The sequence below is a fragment of the Phalacrocorax aristotelis genome, chromosome 9 (assembly GCF_949628215.1).
Source record: "Phalacrocorax aristotelis chromosome 9, bGulAri2.1, whole genome shotgun sequence".
Classification (NCBI taxonomy): Eukaryota; Metazoa; Chordata; class Aves; order Suliformes; family Phalacrocoracidae; genus Phalacrocorax; species Phalacrocorax aristotelis.
The window spans coordinates 4,914,472-4,928,193 of NC_134284.1; the positions used below are offsets into that span (position 1 = coordinate 4,914,472).

At 38.4% G+C, this 13,722-nt stretch overlaps 1 protein-coding gene across 13 annotated transcripts in view; it reads left to right on the forward strand.

Annotated features, from left to right (window-relative positions):
* The window catches only part of DPH6 (diphthamine biosynthesis 6), a 208,811-nt gene that overhangs the window by 308 nt on the left and 194,781 nt on the right, over positions 1 to 13,722 (forward strand). For 12 of the 13 annotated variants that reach the window (XR_012662249.1, XR_012662251.1, XR_012662253.1 and 9 more), the window contains exons 1-3: positions 180 to 311; positions 4,329 to 4,423; positions 6,770 to 6,963. Coding sequence is in view for 7 of the 13 variants with exons in the window: in XM_075103240.1 (XP_074959341.1) it covers positions 289 to 311; positions 4,329 to 4,423; positions 6,770 to 6,963 (312 nt within the window). In the remaining 6 variants the exon portion in view is untranslated. Of the gene's footprint in view, positions 1 to 179; positions 312 to 4,328; positions 4,424 to 6,769; positions 6,964 to 13,722 lie in introns of those variants that run through there. The other variant, XM_075103244.1, reaches the window with a different exon arrangement.

The following is a 13,722-nucleotide window of genomic DNA, read 5'->3' on the forward strand; positions in this document are numbered from 1 at the left end:
TCCCCCTCCCTGCACCGCCCCGGCAGCCCCGCTGGGCCGCGGCAGGGAGAGCGCGCCTCTCCCGGGCACGGCGGGGCGGCGGCCTGCTCGGCCTCCCGGCTGCTCAGGCAGTCTCCCGGCCTGCCCCGGGAGGAGGGCCCGCTGAGGGGAGGCGGCCAGGCAGTACCGGTAGCCGCGGAGGAGGCGGCGGCGTGCGCGGCCCGGGTTGGCCGGGCTCCTTCCCCACTGCGCTCCGCAGCTGTCACGCACCTCCCTGTTAGCGTTACCGCCCCCGGGCCCGTGAGCAGCATGAGGGTAGTGGCTCTGATCAGGTAACGGGCTGAGGGAGCGCCCATGTGGGCGAGCGAGGGGCGTTCCGCAGGCGGCGGAGGGAGAGCGCGGGGCGAGGCCGAGCCCGCTCGGGAGCCGCACCCGCCCCGCCCCGCGCCGCCGGGGAGACCCTTCCGCCCGGCTCCGCCCGGCCGCCCTGCGCCGCACACCCCCCCCCCCCCCCCCCGCGGCGCTGCGCGGAGCGGGCGGGCTGCGCTGGGTGCCGCGGCGGGCGGCCGCTGCCTGCGGGCAGGGCAAAGCTGGAACGATTTATATTCTGCTTTCCCCACGTTCCCGGCGCGCACAAAAGCTACTAGTGTCTGTTGAAAAAAAAAAAAAAATAAAATAAACAAAACGACCCAACAAACGACACCCAAAATTATTTTCCCCGATCGCCTGCTCCGCGTTATCCCGGTCTCCCGGGTGCGGGGGGAGGCGGCGGCGGGAGCGGCCGCCCCCGGGCCCCGCAGAGCCCCCGCGCCTGCCCTTCGGCGGCCGGGCCTCCTGCCCGCTTGCACTTGAATTTTCAGGTGCTTCGCTTTTCCTTTCCAAATGTCTTAACCTCTCTTAGGATAGATTTTCCTGATGTCTTAGCGATCGATTTTCTAGTGTGTCTTTTGAGAGATTTTGCTCGGTTTTTTTTTAAAGATGAAGCTCGCTCGCTTAAATAATTGAAGTTTGATACAGCCGCGTCTGTCAGGGGCTGCTGTATTTGCTCCCCCCACACGCCGGCCCCTTTTGGTCAGTTTCTGCAGTTTTTGTATTGTAAATAACTTTTTGTGTTTTTTAGAAATAGACGAACATACTTTTCATTTTCTAACAAGGATGCGTGTTCTTTTACTGAGAAATAATTAAAAAACCAACAAGCTAGGAATCCTGCAAATGGAAAAATATTGTGCGGATGCGAGCACAGTATTTTTATTTTTGGGTGCAGTAACTATTTACTGAAGTCTTAACATTTAATGTATTAAATTTTCTCAGACAAAGTCTACTATCGAACCTTGTTGAAATTGGGGTTTGGCCTCAACAATTGCAAAGCATTCCAAACATCATCCAAAGAGGAAAAAATAGAGCAAATGTTATCTATGTTTTTCATTATTTGCTTAAATACGGAGTAGGAAAATCAGCTTCGGTGCTTTTTTGTGTTTTATAGATAAGATTTTGTCTTCCAGGTTTATTTATTTTGATACTTTGTAAGCAGAAGAATGTGTTAAAAGGCAGGATGAAATAAAATCCTAAAAACAGGTTTCTAACACAATTGCTATTTTAATGGGCAATTTTACAAGGATGGATTTAGTTTCACTAATAGTTTTAAGAAGAGTTTTAAAAAGACATCAAAGTGTCTGAAATCTTTGTAACAGAGCTAGCCTCAAAGATCAGAGGAAAAAAGTATTTGAAAAGTGCCTCTTACTTTTGAAAAGGTCAGGATTATGTATAAAACTACCTTAACCTGTTTCTTTTTCTTCTAAAACGTTGGCCACACTTAAAGTTGATAGCCTTGCTTTAAGGTGGTATTTATGGGGTAAACCCTGTATTGTGTTTTGTGCTAAATCATAGGCATTTTAAAGCCCGTCTTCCACCTGAAATAGGATGTTATTCAACTCTTTAATTCTTCTAGAATTTTCTTACTGTAAATGGTTACACTTGTCAATAGAAAGGAATTTGCTCACAAGTCTTTTATAGACCTGTATCTGTATGGTTACCATTTTCTTTCTCCTGGTATTTTGTTTGTTTACAAGCCTACCTGTTAGCATATTTGCAACGTTGTCAAAACTAACCCTGACCGTGACCCAGCTTCATGTTCTGTATGCTAAAGGCCTTGTGATTTTTTTCTGTCATGAGAATTGAGAGGAGTCCCGAGGCTACCTCAGTACCTGCCTTCCTCTCTCTTCTTAAAGCTTTTTTTTTCTTCTTTTTTTTTTTGTTACAATATATTAGACAACGGCCAGGCTGGGAGCGTGCGAGTCCACCTTACTCCCGCAGCACCGGCTGCCTGGCTTCATTGGGCTTCACCGTCATATTTTACAGCTAGAGTAGAAGGCCTTGTAGGTCGGCACCATTTCGGTTTGTTTCTTGGTATGGTTAATTTTTAGGGCCATGGTAACGGTAATACAGAAAATAAGTAACAGTACTGTAGCATGTGATCCAGTGAGCACTCTACAAATTTTGATCAAGTAATTTGTGGTCAAATGTAGGAAATTTGAATATAGACTCCTCTTAACTTTTTTTCTAGTAAATGAATTGAAAAGATTCATGGATTTATTCTAGTGTCCTTTTAATTTTTGATTTAAAAAAATTTTAGTATTGAAATGCTGTAAACAGCATAGGCAATTATCTACTGTCATATAATTATTTTTCTGAAGCTGTGTTTGGAGTTGAAATCAGAATTAGTGTGAAGCTTTTATGTTTTAGAATTAAGTAATTCAGAACGAAAAGAGCCTTTGTCTCATTATGATTCTGTTAAGCCTGAAATTTCACATTATGAAGTGAATGCTGTCTACATTTTGAAGCTACCAAGCACAGCATCCAGAATTAATGAACATGCAATTTTTTAAAAATTGTTTTTGACCATATATAGGTTAGAAGGAAGTTGTAGGTGTGCATGAGAATAATATCAGGTAGAGATGGAACCTTGAATTAGGCATCTATTTATTATAATATTTATATTTACTTTTATAGCACTCAAACATAAGCAACTGCTTTACAAAAATCTGTTAAGTACGAAAAGATGCCATGTTATTTATACTATTTCTACTTTAGGATTGAGTTATACAGCAGATTAGGGTCAGCATACAGAACTTTAGCATGGATGAAAGCAGAAATTGAGGGGAATAGCTGTATGGTTACATTCCCGTAACATACTTTCAAGCTCTTGCATAGATGGCTAGATAAAAGTGGGAACTTCACGTTTAAAATGCTGAAGAAGTTTGTTAGTGTGGTCACAAGGAAACTGATGGTCTGTTGTAGCAAGGACTGCTTGTGCTACCTGTTCTCCTGTTCATGTCTTGGTGACTGTAAGGCAAGATGCAGTTTTACAGAGCTGGTCTATGTCCCTGTTCCGGTTCCTGCTGTGGGCTGGCTTTGATGCCTTGGCATTTGAAGGAGCTGCACAGAAACTACACCTGCAGTTGTAGTTTGAAGGCTGTGAGTCTGAACGTGGATTTTGTAAGCAGTGTGTATTCTAGAGCACTCTTAGTTTTATTTTTAGACTGTAAAATTTCTTTTGATAGTGACTAAAATCCATGAAAAATACTATATGTCAATTACACCAGGAGAGCTGGATTCTTTCCTCACTGATAGTGGAAAAGGGTCCAGTAGATCTTGAATGAGTGTCAAAATTAATTGTCTTCTCTGCATTACAGAAGAATCTCGTTTTCGGTTTTTTTTCCAATTTTTTTTAAATTTATTTTTTTTAATCAGCAGTAATTATTTTTATTTGTGGTTATATGCAGCAAAAATTTTGTATGTTCAATGCAGTGTCAGCTGAACCTACTGCCTGTAATAATCACAGATTTTGAGAATGGGAAGTACATTTAAAATGTTAAACGTTGCCTAAAACTTCAGGCAGAGTATCCCATGAAGGATAAATGTTATTCCTAATGTGACAGTCTTCATTTAAAAAGATGGCTAAGGCTGCCAACTCTCTGGAGTAGGTATTGTTTTTTTAATCCAAGTTATCTAGTAACGAGTACAGATTAATTTGTCTCTGGAGTAAAAGATAGTCCTTGTTCTGAAGTGTAAGTGGCTGTTCTTCATGGAACCTCTCAGATTAATAATCAGATACAGAACTGGATATTTGCTTTATGGGTACCGTATGTAGGCACTATATGTATATGGTAAGTGTCGTGTGGTGAAACCATCCTTTTTCTACTGCTAATATTTTGCAACTTCTTTATTTTTATTTCAAAACTTTATAACCAGCTCTGATGATACTAACTTTTAAGTAGTTAGGCAAAAGCCATAAGGGGCTAAAACTTTTGTCAGTACTTTTAATTGCCACTATTTTCTTTTTCTTACAGTGGTGGGAAGGACAGCTGTTACAATATGATGCAGTGTGTTGCTGCTGGGCATCAGATTGTTGCTCTAGCCAATTTAAGACCTGCCGAAAATACAGGTATGAAAGCCACGTTTCTTGTAGATTATTTTTTTTTTATATTAGAAATAACGGCGGCACAGCTGTGCCTGAATTGAGTTCCTTTATGTGTTTTTATATAGTTTTGCATATTGAAGGGTAATCTAGAAATCTTAAAAGAGGCAGAAAAAAGAAAATGCTCTGGAGATGCATTAAATGTATTTTTCCTCAAAGGGAAGGAAAACACAAGAAGATGATCATCAGTGAAAGAGAGGCTTACACAGTTTGAAAAAAGGGAGAATAAAAATATTCCTGGTGGTAAACAAAGGGATTGTGTGAGGTCAGTAGCACAAACAGTAAAAGGTGGTAGAGGATATCAGCAAACGAAACAAACACTCTATTTCTAGAAAGGCTTTAAACTGGCATAAACCAGTCCAGCTGCCAAAAATATGCAGTTTTGCTGCTGCTCGTTAATTTTTAGCCTTATAGATCTTCCTCCATTATTCTAGCCCATCATTTGTGAACTGGACTGAGGAACTGATCTGGGTTGAAATGGACCTTGATGCACTTCGTTTTCCTGCCTTTTTCCGTACTTTTAGCTTGGACAGGTTTTCTGATCAGTTCCTCACAGGCTGCACCTAGTCTTATTTCTCTGAAAGAGAATGGGGGAAACTCAGGTAGTCTGAGTAGGTGGTGAGGTGAGAGGGTGAGCTGAGCACTTCTGTGTTGGACTAGAGCACAAATTGAACTCGAAGTGACACTTGAAAAAGGCAAGTGAGTTGTTTCCCAGTTGGTAGGGGAGAATGTTAAAGTGTGTTAACATAGCTTAACTGTTCAACATATGTTAAACAATTAAGCATGATATCTGGTAACTGTAGGATAGGAAGATACGTAGAAAGTGAAGGAAGAAGGGAGCTGCTGTCACAAAATGAGTCACGGATGTAACTGGCAAATGCTAGGGAGTACAGGAACAATTTATTTTCTGGGTAGCTAGGACATAATAATCTCTAATCTTGTTGAAATATGTTGTCTTTAAACTAATTTATCCACATCAGAAATGTAGAATATTGTCATTAAAATCATAAAATGCTCTCTTTAAGTGCGTAGTTGGAAATTTTGTGGAAAGTTAATTGAGGTGCTTCAGGCAGTAGCGGATTCTATGCCATTCATTTTATGTTATCTTGTACCACTGTTGCCTAGAGAGTCTCAATTAATAAAGAAACCGTGTATTCTGAACTGAATATCAGTTTAAAGACCTTGTCATATTCATGTATGTTGAAAACCACCGAGTTTTCTTTTAAATCAACTCCTCTGGTCTAAGTTGGTTAAGTCGTGATTATGGGTTTGGATTTGCCTGTGTTGAGCAAAGTGTATCTGTTTTATGGCATCAAATATGACATGACCTAACTGTTAGATCACAAATCTTTCTCTTTGCAAGATGTGCTACATAGGTATATGGCAGAGATGCTTGATGTGTCTGTGTAAATTAAGTTCTGGTAGTACAAATTAGCATTAAAATAGTGAACTGTGTTAGCTTTTAATAAAGCGGACATTTCACCACTAATGATGTATTACTTTATCAATCTGTTTGAAAAATTATCTGAAAGATTTTATATGTAAATGGTTTATCATATAGTTTGAGATTTAATTCAAATCCATGATGTCTGGATTTTAGCTGGTTTTTATTATCTGCTAGCTACAAACGGCTTGTAAGAAAATTCAGTTAACTTTTTCTTCTTGTTAAGGAAATAGTGGCAGAGAGTTGATTTAATTTCAAGCTTAATTCCTAGAAAGAGTGAAGGTAGAAAGGGCCTGGATATTATAACAGTTTTCTTTTTCTTTTTGTATATTGAGCAATGTCAAAACATTGTAGCGGTCTACTTTTATTCTACTTAAGCAGAAATAATCTCCTCTTCTTTCGTGATGACCGTGATAACAATTTTAACAGTAAAGTTTTTGGAAATTTTGACAACCTATTGCTTATTCTCAGTGTTGCAGTGCCTTCCAAATTTCTTGCTCTGAATATGTTGAAATGCATCTGGGTTTGTGCCTCTAAACTGTGTTCCTATTAAAATTACCATATAAATAGGAGCAGGATTGGACCATTACGAGATTTTTGGATGAAGCAGGGTAGAATACTAAAGAAGAAATAGACACCACAATTTCCAAATAGGCAGCATGTTTGTGACAGATGTCTTCCTCTCCGTATGTCTGTTAGGTGGAGAAATCTATTTTTTTTTCTCTTGTTTATAGAGGTATTGTCACCAAACATCTGTTTGTGAACTGAAAAATATTAACATTGAGATTTTCTCAGTGCTTTATAGTATTGTGATTATCTGTAATTGTTGAAATAATGTGCCTAATACGATTGTTTCTTAATTGTGGCAGGGAGGGCTGATGAATTGGACAGCTATATGTATCAGACAGTAGGACACCATGCTATTGACCTGTATGCTGATGCATTGGATTTGCCACTCTATCGTGGTTTCATAAAGGGTACCAGTGTAAATACTGGAAGAGTGTATACGGCGTGTCAGGAAGATGAGGTTGAAGACCTTTACCACCTCATGAAACTTGTTAAGGTACGCTGAATCAAAAGAATTAAATAATTGGGGAAAATTATATTGCTTAACTCATGTATGAATTTAAGTAAATGATCCACTTAAGTATTTAGGTAAAGTTTTGAGAAGAAAATTTGAACACTTTTACAAGTTTTGTTTCTATTCCATTGTTCTTCCTTGCACTGTAAACATACAGCGTAACTTTATTCCTTTTTCCTCAATGTATGTCAGATTTATTGATCTGCATTTCAAGTCATAATCTTGTTCCTGTTTAATAAAACCACCTGTAGCAGGTGCTCGGCATGTACTACAAAAAACATAATTGTAGAAGTTATCTATAAATAAAAGGTTTATGTAGTTTCATATTTGAAATAATGCAGTACTTGGTTTCTAAATGAGAGATCTTTTGGGTGTGTGCATTTATCAATATATGGAAAATAATGTCTAGACATTTCCATTTGTGTACACTTATGCTCTGTAAAGCAGAATCTGTTATTCGTTAGTACGTTGCAGATGATTCACAAAGTGTTACAAAATATTTTGCAATGATGGTTTTGATTCTGGTAGCCCTCTAACTACATTCTCATATGTCACAAAATAGCAATAACATGTTAATCCTTTTGAGCTATAAAACTAATTAAAGGGAGATATTGAGCCTACTCCCTAAAACACCTGAAATTTACTCTCTGTTTTTTTCCAAAATGTTTCATGTAGTACTTTATTTGTCACCGGAATTAAGTCATATCTCATTGAAATAAACAGAAAACCTCCCACTGACTGCAGAGGTTTTACACAAAGTTTGAGTGAACACGCTATGTCTATTCCAGTTAATTCTGTTGATGACTGTAGTGCACAGTACAAAACAATACAATGTCCAGAAAGTAATATTAATTGCGATTTTTAAAAAAGTAAATACGCATTTAAATTTTATTGATCAAACTGGTCAACTATGTTCTGAAACTTAAGCAAAAGATGTTTGTAGTCCTTAGTTCAGGCATTGAACATTTTACAATTAATGTGTTACATCTTCCACACATTTGTATCAGGCAAATCATGTTCCTCACCTGTGTTGGAGTAGGAGACTTTGAAACAGGAGAACATTGCATGTAGGCTGTACGGCCTCAAGTTGCACCAGGGGAGGTTTAGTTTGGATATCAGGAAAAATTTCTTCACCGGAAGGGTGGCCAAGCACTGGCACAGGCTGCCCAGGGAGGCGGTGGAGTCACCATCCCTGGAGGTATTTAAAAGACGTGTAGATGTGGTGCTTAGGGACATGGTTTAGTGGTGGGCTTCGCAGTGCTAGGTTAATGGTTGGACTTGACGATCCTGAAGGTCCTTTCCAACCTATCAATTCTATGATTATGCTCTAGAGTGCTTCACGGAGGTTTTAAATGGAATGTGCATATCATGCAGTATAGAAGTTGAAAGCGATATGGTACAGAAGTGTCGTGGTTTAGCCCCAGCCAGCAACCCAGCACCGCGCAGCCGCTCGCTCGCTCCCCCCACAATGGGATGGGGGAGACAATCGGAAGAGTAAAAGTGAGGCAACTCATGGCTTGAGATAAAGACAGTTTAATAGGTAAAGCAAAAGCCGCACATGCAAGCAAAGCAAAACAAGGAATTCATTCACTGCTTCCCACGGGCAGGCGGGTGCTCAGCCCTCCCCAGGAGAGCAGGGCTCCATCACGCATAGAGGTTACTTGGGAAGGGAAACGCCACCACTCCGAACATCCCCCCCTTCCTCCTTCTTCCCCTAGCTGTATGTACTGAGCCTGACACCATATGGTGTGGGATATCCCGTGGGTCAGTTGGGGTCAGCTGTCCCGGCTGTGCCCCCTCCCAACCCCTTGTGCCCCCGGCAGAGCACGGGGAGCTGAAGAAGTCCTTGACCAGTGTAAGCGCTACTCAGCAACAACTAAAACATCTCTACATTATCACCCCTGTTTCCAGCAAAAATCCAAAACATAGTCTAATACTAGGTACTACGAAGAAATTTAACTCTATCCCAGCTGAAACCAGGACAAGAAGTTTTAAATTATTTTTGAACCACGATAGTATTAGAAATTAGAAGGGCTAGTATATGCTGTCTCTTAAAGCCGCATGCTAACTGCTTTCTGCCACTGGGTAAGATAATAAATTACTGATCAATTTAATTAAAAATGAGCAGATTAGTGGCAATTAAGATGATACTTCCTTTTCGATTCTTGCTGTCTTTGGAGAAATGGATGCCTGACATAAATTAATGCTAATGTTAAATCTTGACAACTTCTGCTTTGAAAGTTTGTACATGATAATTATAACTATAGTTGAAAGAGATGTTATCAAGTTGTCTGGAACTAAATAACTATTTCTTTCCTATATAGAAATATTAAATCCACCATATGATATTTTAAAGACATAAATGTTAACAATATACTACCTTTATGTTAGACTTCAAATAACCGTGCTTTTACAGTTAAACCTACCTGTGAAATTCTGGCGCAAAAGTTGCAGTATAAGCCTTGCATATTCTGATGAAGAATTGCAAAATTGTCAGGGGGACATAAAATACAGCAACTGTAAGCCTTTGTTTTTTTGAGTTTTAAGAAAAACACATGAATATTTTTCTTCTGTGTGTTAACAGTAACATTGAAAGCTTTCTATTTTTATTTTTTCACATTTATTTATAATTGCAGTTTTGTAGCTTTACTATATAAGTCTTAATCACTGAGTGTTTTGCTTTAGCAATTTTTTTCCCCAGATGTTAATAGTTTTAAACACAGAGCTCAATTTGTGTTCTGTTGAAGGGAGGGGAGGAATTCTGCGGAAGCCTTGTCAAAACGCATCCTTGAGTGGACATAATTTCAAAACACTGGTCAAACTAACATAGCTCTGTTTTTCTGTCAAATGGTTTAGGCCCAAGAACACAGGAAAGGTGTGCCTAGATCAAAATCACATAGTGTGCCTCACTTTCATTTGTAAAGAATGCTTGTGTTGAAAGTACTTCTTTAGTAAAAAATTAAAACACATTTGAAAAACTAGTATGAATTTGAAAGTATTTGATGTCTTTAGAAACAGTGCTTTCTAAAGCATTTTGAAACCTTTTAGAACAAGGTTTCTAAAAAGTTAAATATTGCCCTACAGTGCTGGGAAACCCTGGATGACAGTCCAGTTTATAGGTCATGGGTCTCAGAAAGTGGTATTGACTGCCAATGACTGTAAACCTAATTTCATTGTCACAAACCCAGATGATTGATAGGTATGAAGGAAATTTATTTTTTTTAGTTGCCTAATGCTCTGTTTTAGATTCTGTAGTCAATATATATTGTGAAACATACCAGAGTATTTACATAACGTCTAGATGTATCTTACTATGCAGTCCTCACCTGATAGCAGAATATTTACTTTGTGAGACATGTATATCCTGAACTCTAAGGAACAGTTTAATCTGCTCTCCATGTTACTGAATAGGGATTACCAATACCCTTGTTTGTCCGTGTTCGTCGCTTTGCATGTTGGCGCTTTGTCTGGCAAAACATATAAACACTAGAGTTTCTTAGTTATCTGAATTATCCTTCAGGGTTTTATCGTGGAGCTGTCTTTGAAACCAGGAAATATGTGGGAAAACTGTGTTTCTTTCCCTGTAGTGGTTGGAAAGACTGCAGCATGGAGGTGTTTTTATGACACTTTCCTACAACATACTCCTCAATATAGGCATATTTAACTGCTTTCTCATCTTTTCAATGTAATTATGATTGTGTCTAAATAATACCTTGACGTTTTATGCAAGCGCATAAAGAAGTGGTGTTAGATGGGTTGATTTGGATTGATTTCTGTAGCTCGTGGAACTATGGCTAAACTTTTCTTTAGGGCAGAGGTTGTAGCAGCTTACAGACTACACAAACCAATGCAAGATAATTTGTTTCAATTCTGGGTTTCAGGAGACAGTTCTGTCCTCTTCCAAGTTTCTTGCCTTATCTCCTCTGCTCTGTGAAGGCTTTGCCTTTATTTGGTAAGTTTCTACCGCTGGAGTAATTTGTAGAATTCCTGACCTTAGTAAAAATGTTGGGGTTTTTTTCTAGCTTTTAAAAATCTTTTTCAATACCATTTTTCAGTACTTGAGTTTTTTGAAATTAGTGTTTCAAAAGTTGATTCTATTTATAGTTTTTGTCATATATTTCCCTGTATTTATTTTAAAGTAAGCAACTTGATTTTCAGCACATTTTCAGTTTTAACATGTTATTTCTGTCAGTGTTCTTTCTGTGATGCACTTTGTGGGTTCAGAACCTGCAAGCTTACAAAAAACCAGAGTGTACACTTGAAAGAAATTAATATATTTGATCGCAAGACTGAGGATTATTAATGATGATATCATTCACTGATCATCAGCTGAAAAATAAGTATTGACGTTGGATATATTGGATGTAAGAAATATTTGGAAAATAATAGCCTTTGCTTGTGGCACTGTTTAATTTTATCAGCAACAAAGAAGGAGAAAGAAAGAAAATTTGTGTTCTAAAATGCCACATACTGGAGCAGTGGTCTTATAACTCATTCACTAAGAATAAGTAACGTGTTTTTTAGTTATGGTGACAAAGAGCTTACTAATACAGTGTGACTCCTGTATTTAATAGCTATATTTTAAGGTCAGGATCATGATTTTTGAAACACAGACTGATGTTTACTGAAGATGGGAAGTATTATTGCCTGAGAGTTAAAATTGCAATAGCTGTGTAATTTTAGATGTTATTTAAGGATGGTATTTTGTCTCAAAGTACTTTGGCTGTGCAGGTTCAGGTGGAATAGAGGTAACTTAGATCCTATCATTATTCAGTGAAGCTCCCTAAGACTTGGGAGTTCAGGAAACAGTTCTCCATGGTTTGAGATGGATGAAATACAAGGTTATTCTGTGGCCTTTGGATAGGGATTAATTCCCTCACAGAAGATAAAGCTTTCAGTTTGTCATTATTGCTCATAGTCTTCTATGCTAAGGAAACAGTCTTCCTTTCACCCTTCTCCAGAATTTAGCTGCTGTGGCCAGTGGGTAAAACAAGTTCTCAGATTCAGTCTGACTGACTTGACTTTCTGTGGCTTTTGTACAGCCAAATGTCTAGATGCTCCCATCAGGAAAAGTACGTGAATAAATGTAACGTAGTATTCTACTGCAGGCGTTGCTTCACTGTCTTCACTGTTATAAAATGCATTTAAAAGAGAGTATTTAGAAATAGTAATTTGGCTGTTTGGTGCCCATTTTAATCAGCTCTCGGTAGCCCCTGTGACTTCAGTGGTAGTATTTACATGATAAACAGTAATAATGTACTCTTAACTCATACAAATAAGGTTTCCAGGTTTTCTGAGGAGTCTTAAAGTTCTAAACATTATTGGTTATGGAATCCTGATTGACTTCAAGAATCTGTAATCTGAGGACCTCAGCACACTGATCACCAAACTATTTTTGCCGTTTATAAATTCAGACTAGGTAGCTTCCCCCTCTCACTGATGGGATGCAGAGAGTTCAGAAGTGTGCAGAACAGTTTTATTCTAGTCATCATTTCTCATGTTTTCAGTTGAAGAAAATCTGATATTTTTGCTATTATGATTTGAATTATTTGTAGATGTATAGACTAATTCCCCAAACACATATGTCTCAGCATTTTTTAAAAAGATTAAATTGTAGGAAGAGGTATTTGTCTTTATGCTGAATTTCCAAAATATTCACTTCTCCTTAATTTTTCCCCCTATATTTTTAGATTATTGGAAATCAAGAATGCTGTGCCCTTGATATTTTGATAAATCAACTTTTTATATAATTCAGGAATTGAAACACAGAACTTATGTACAGCAAGTGAAATTATAACATCAGTATTTAAAAAAACATCCTAAAAAATCCTCAGTGCCCAGTTAGGGGAGCAGTGATAGATAAAACAATGGAATTCATTTTCTGGGCCCTATAGTACTCATGTTGAGTAGATGAACATTTGGAGACCATATTTCTTAGCACATTTCTTTTTGACTTTAGACATGAAAGTTAAATGTGAACTTTTAGAAATTGTGTGAAATGGCTATCTACTGATGAGAAATAAATAACCGTGCCTCTTCATAAAGTAAGATTTCTTGTTTTTTGAGACAGAATAGTTGCTGTGGTTTTTCATGTGGCATAGACAAAGTTCCTCTACCTTTTATAATGACCAGATCGTTATCTGTGAGAATTTGAATTGTGCCTTTGCACTCATCATGTTCAACGATTATCTTTTTTAATCAACTTGTTATTTTTTCCTTTAATTAATTCTGGAGTGGAGCTCCGTAGCTTCCTCCAGCTAGGGGATGACCATCAGCAGTGAATAAGAGTGTGAATTAAGGGAAGAGGGTAAAAAGTAATTGCATAGTAGGCAGCGGTTTAAGCACTGTAAAAATGATTATGTATCTTGTTCCAGGGTTTGTTTAGATTTAGTTTTTTTAGTTTGAATTCTAAAATGAGATGGGAACAAGGACATTTTTTAATCAACAGGATGCCTGTCATTCTCCATGTCTCATCTGAACTGTTCAGGAAGCTTCAACTTTTTTTTCCAGAAGGGGATCTTGAGCAACATCTTTGAGGTAGTTTCTTACCGTGAGAAATGTTGAGCTTTATGTAAACAAGAAACTCACTGTATTTCTCCTTGTTAGGTGTGTGGAGTTGTTTTCACTCATTCTCAGTCTTGTTGTGTTAATATTGAATAAGCAGAGACAGTCAGGCTGGTGGTGAAAGATGGTAAGCAAGCCCGAGGGCTTGTTCTGGTCAGCTTTAAACCTCTGATTGCC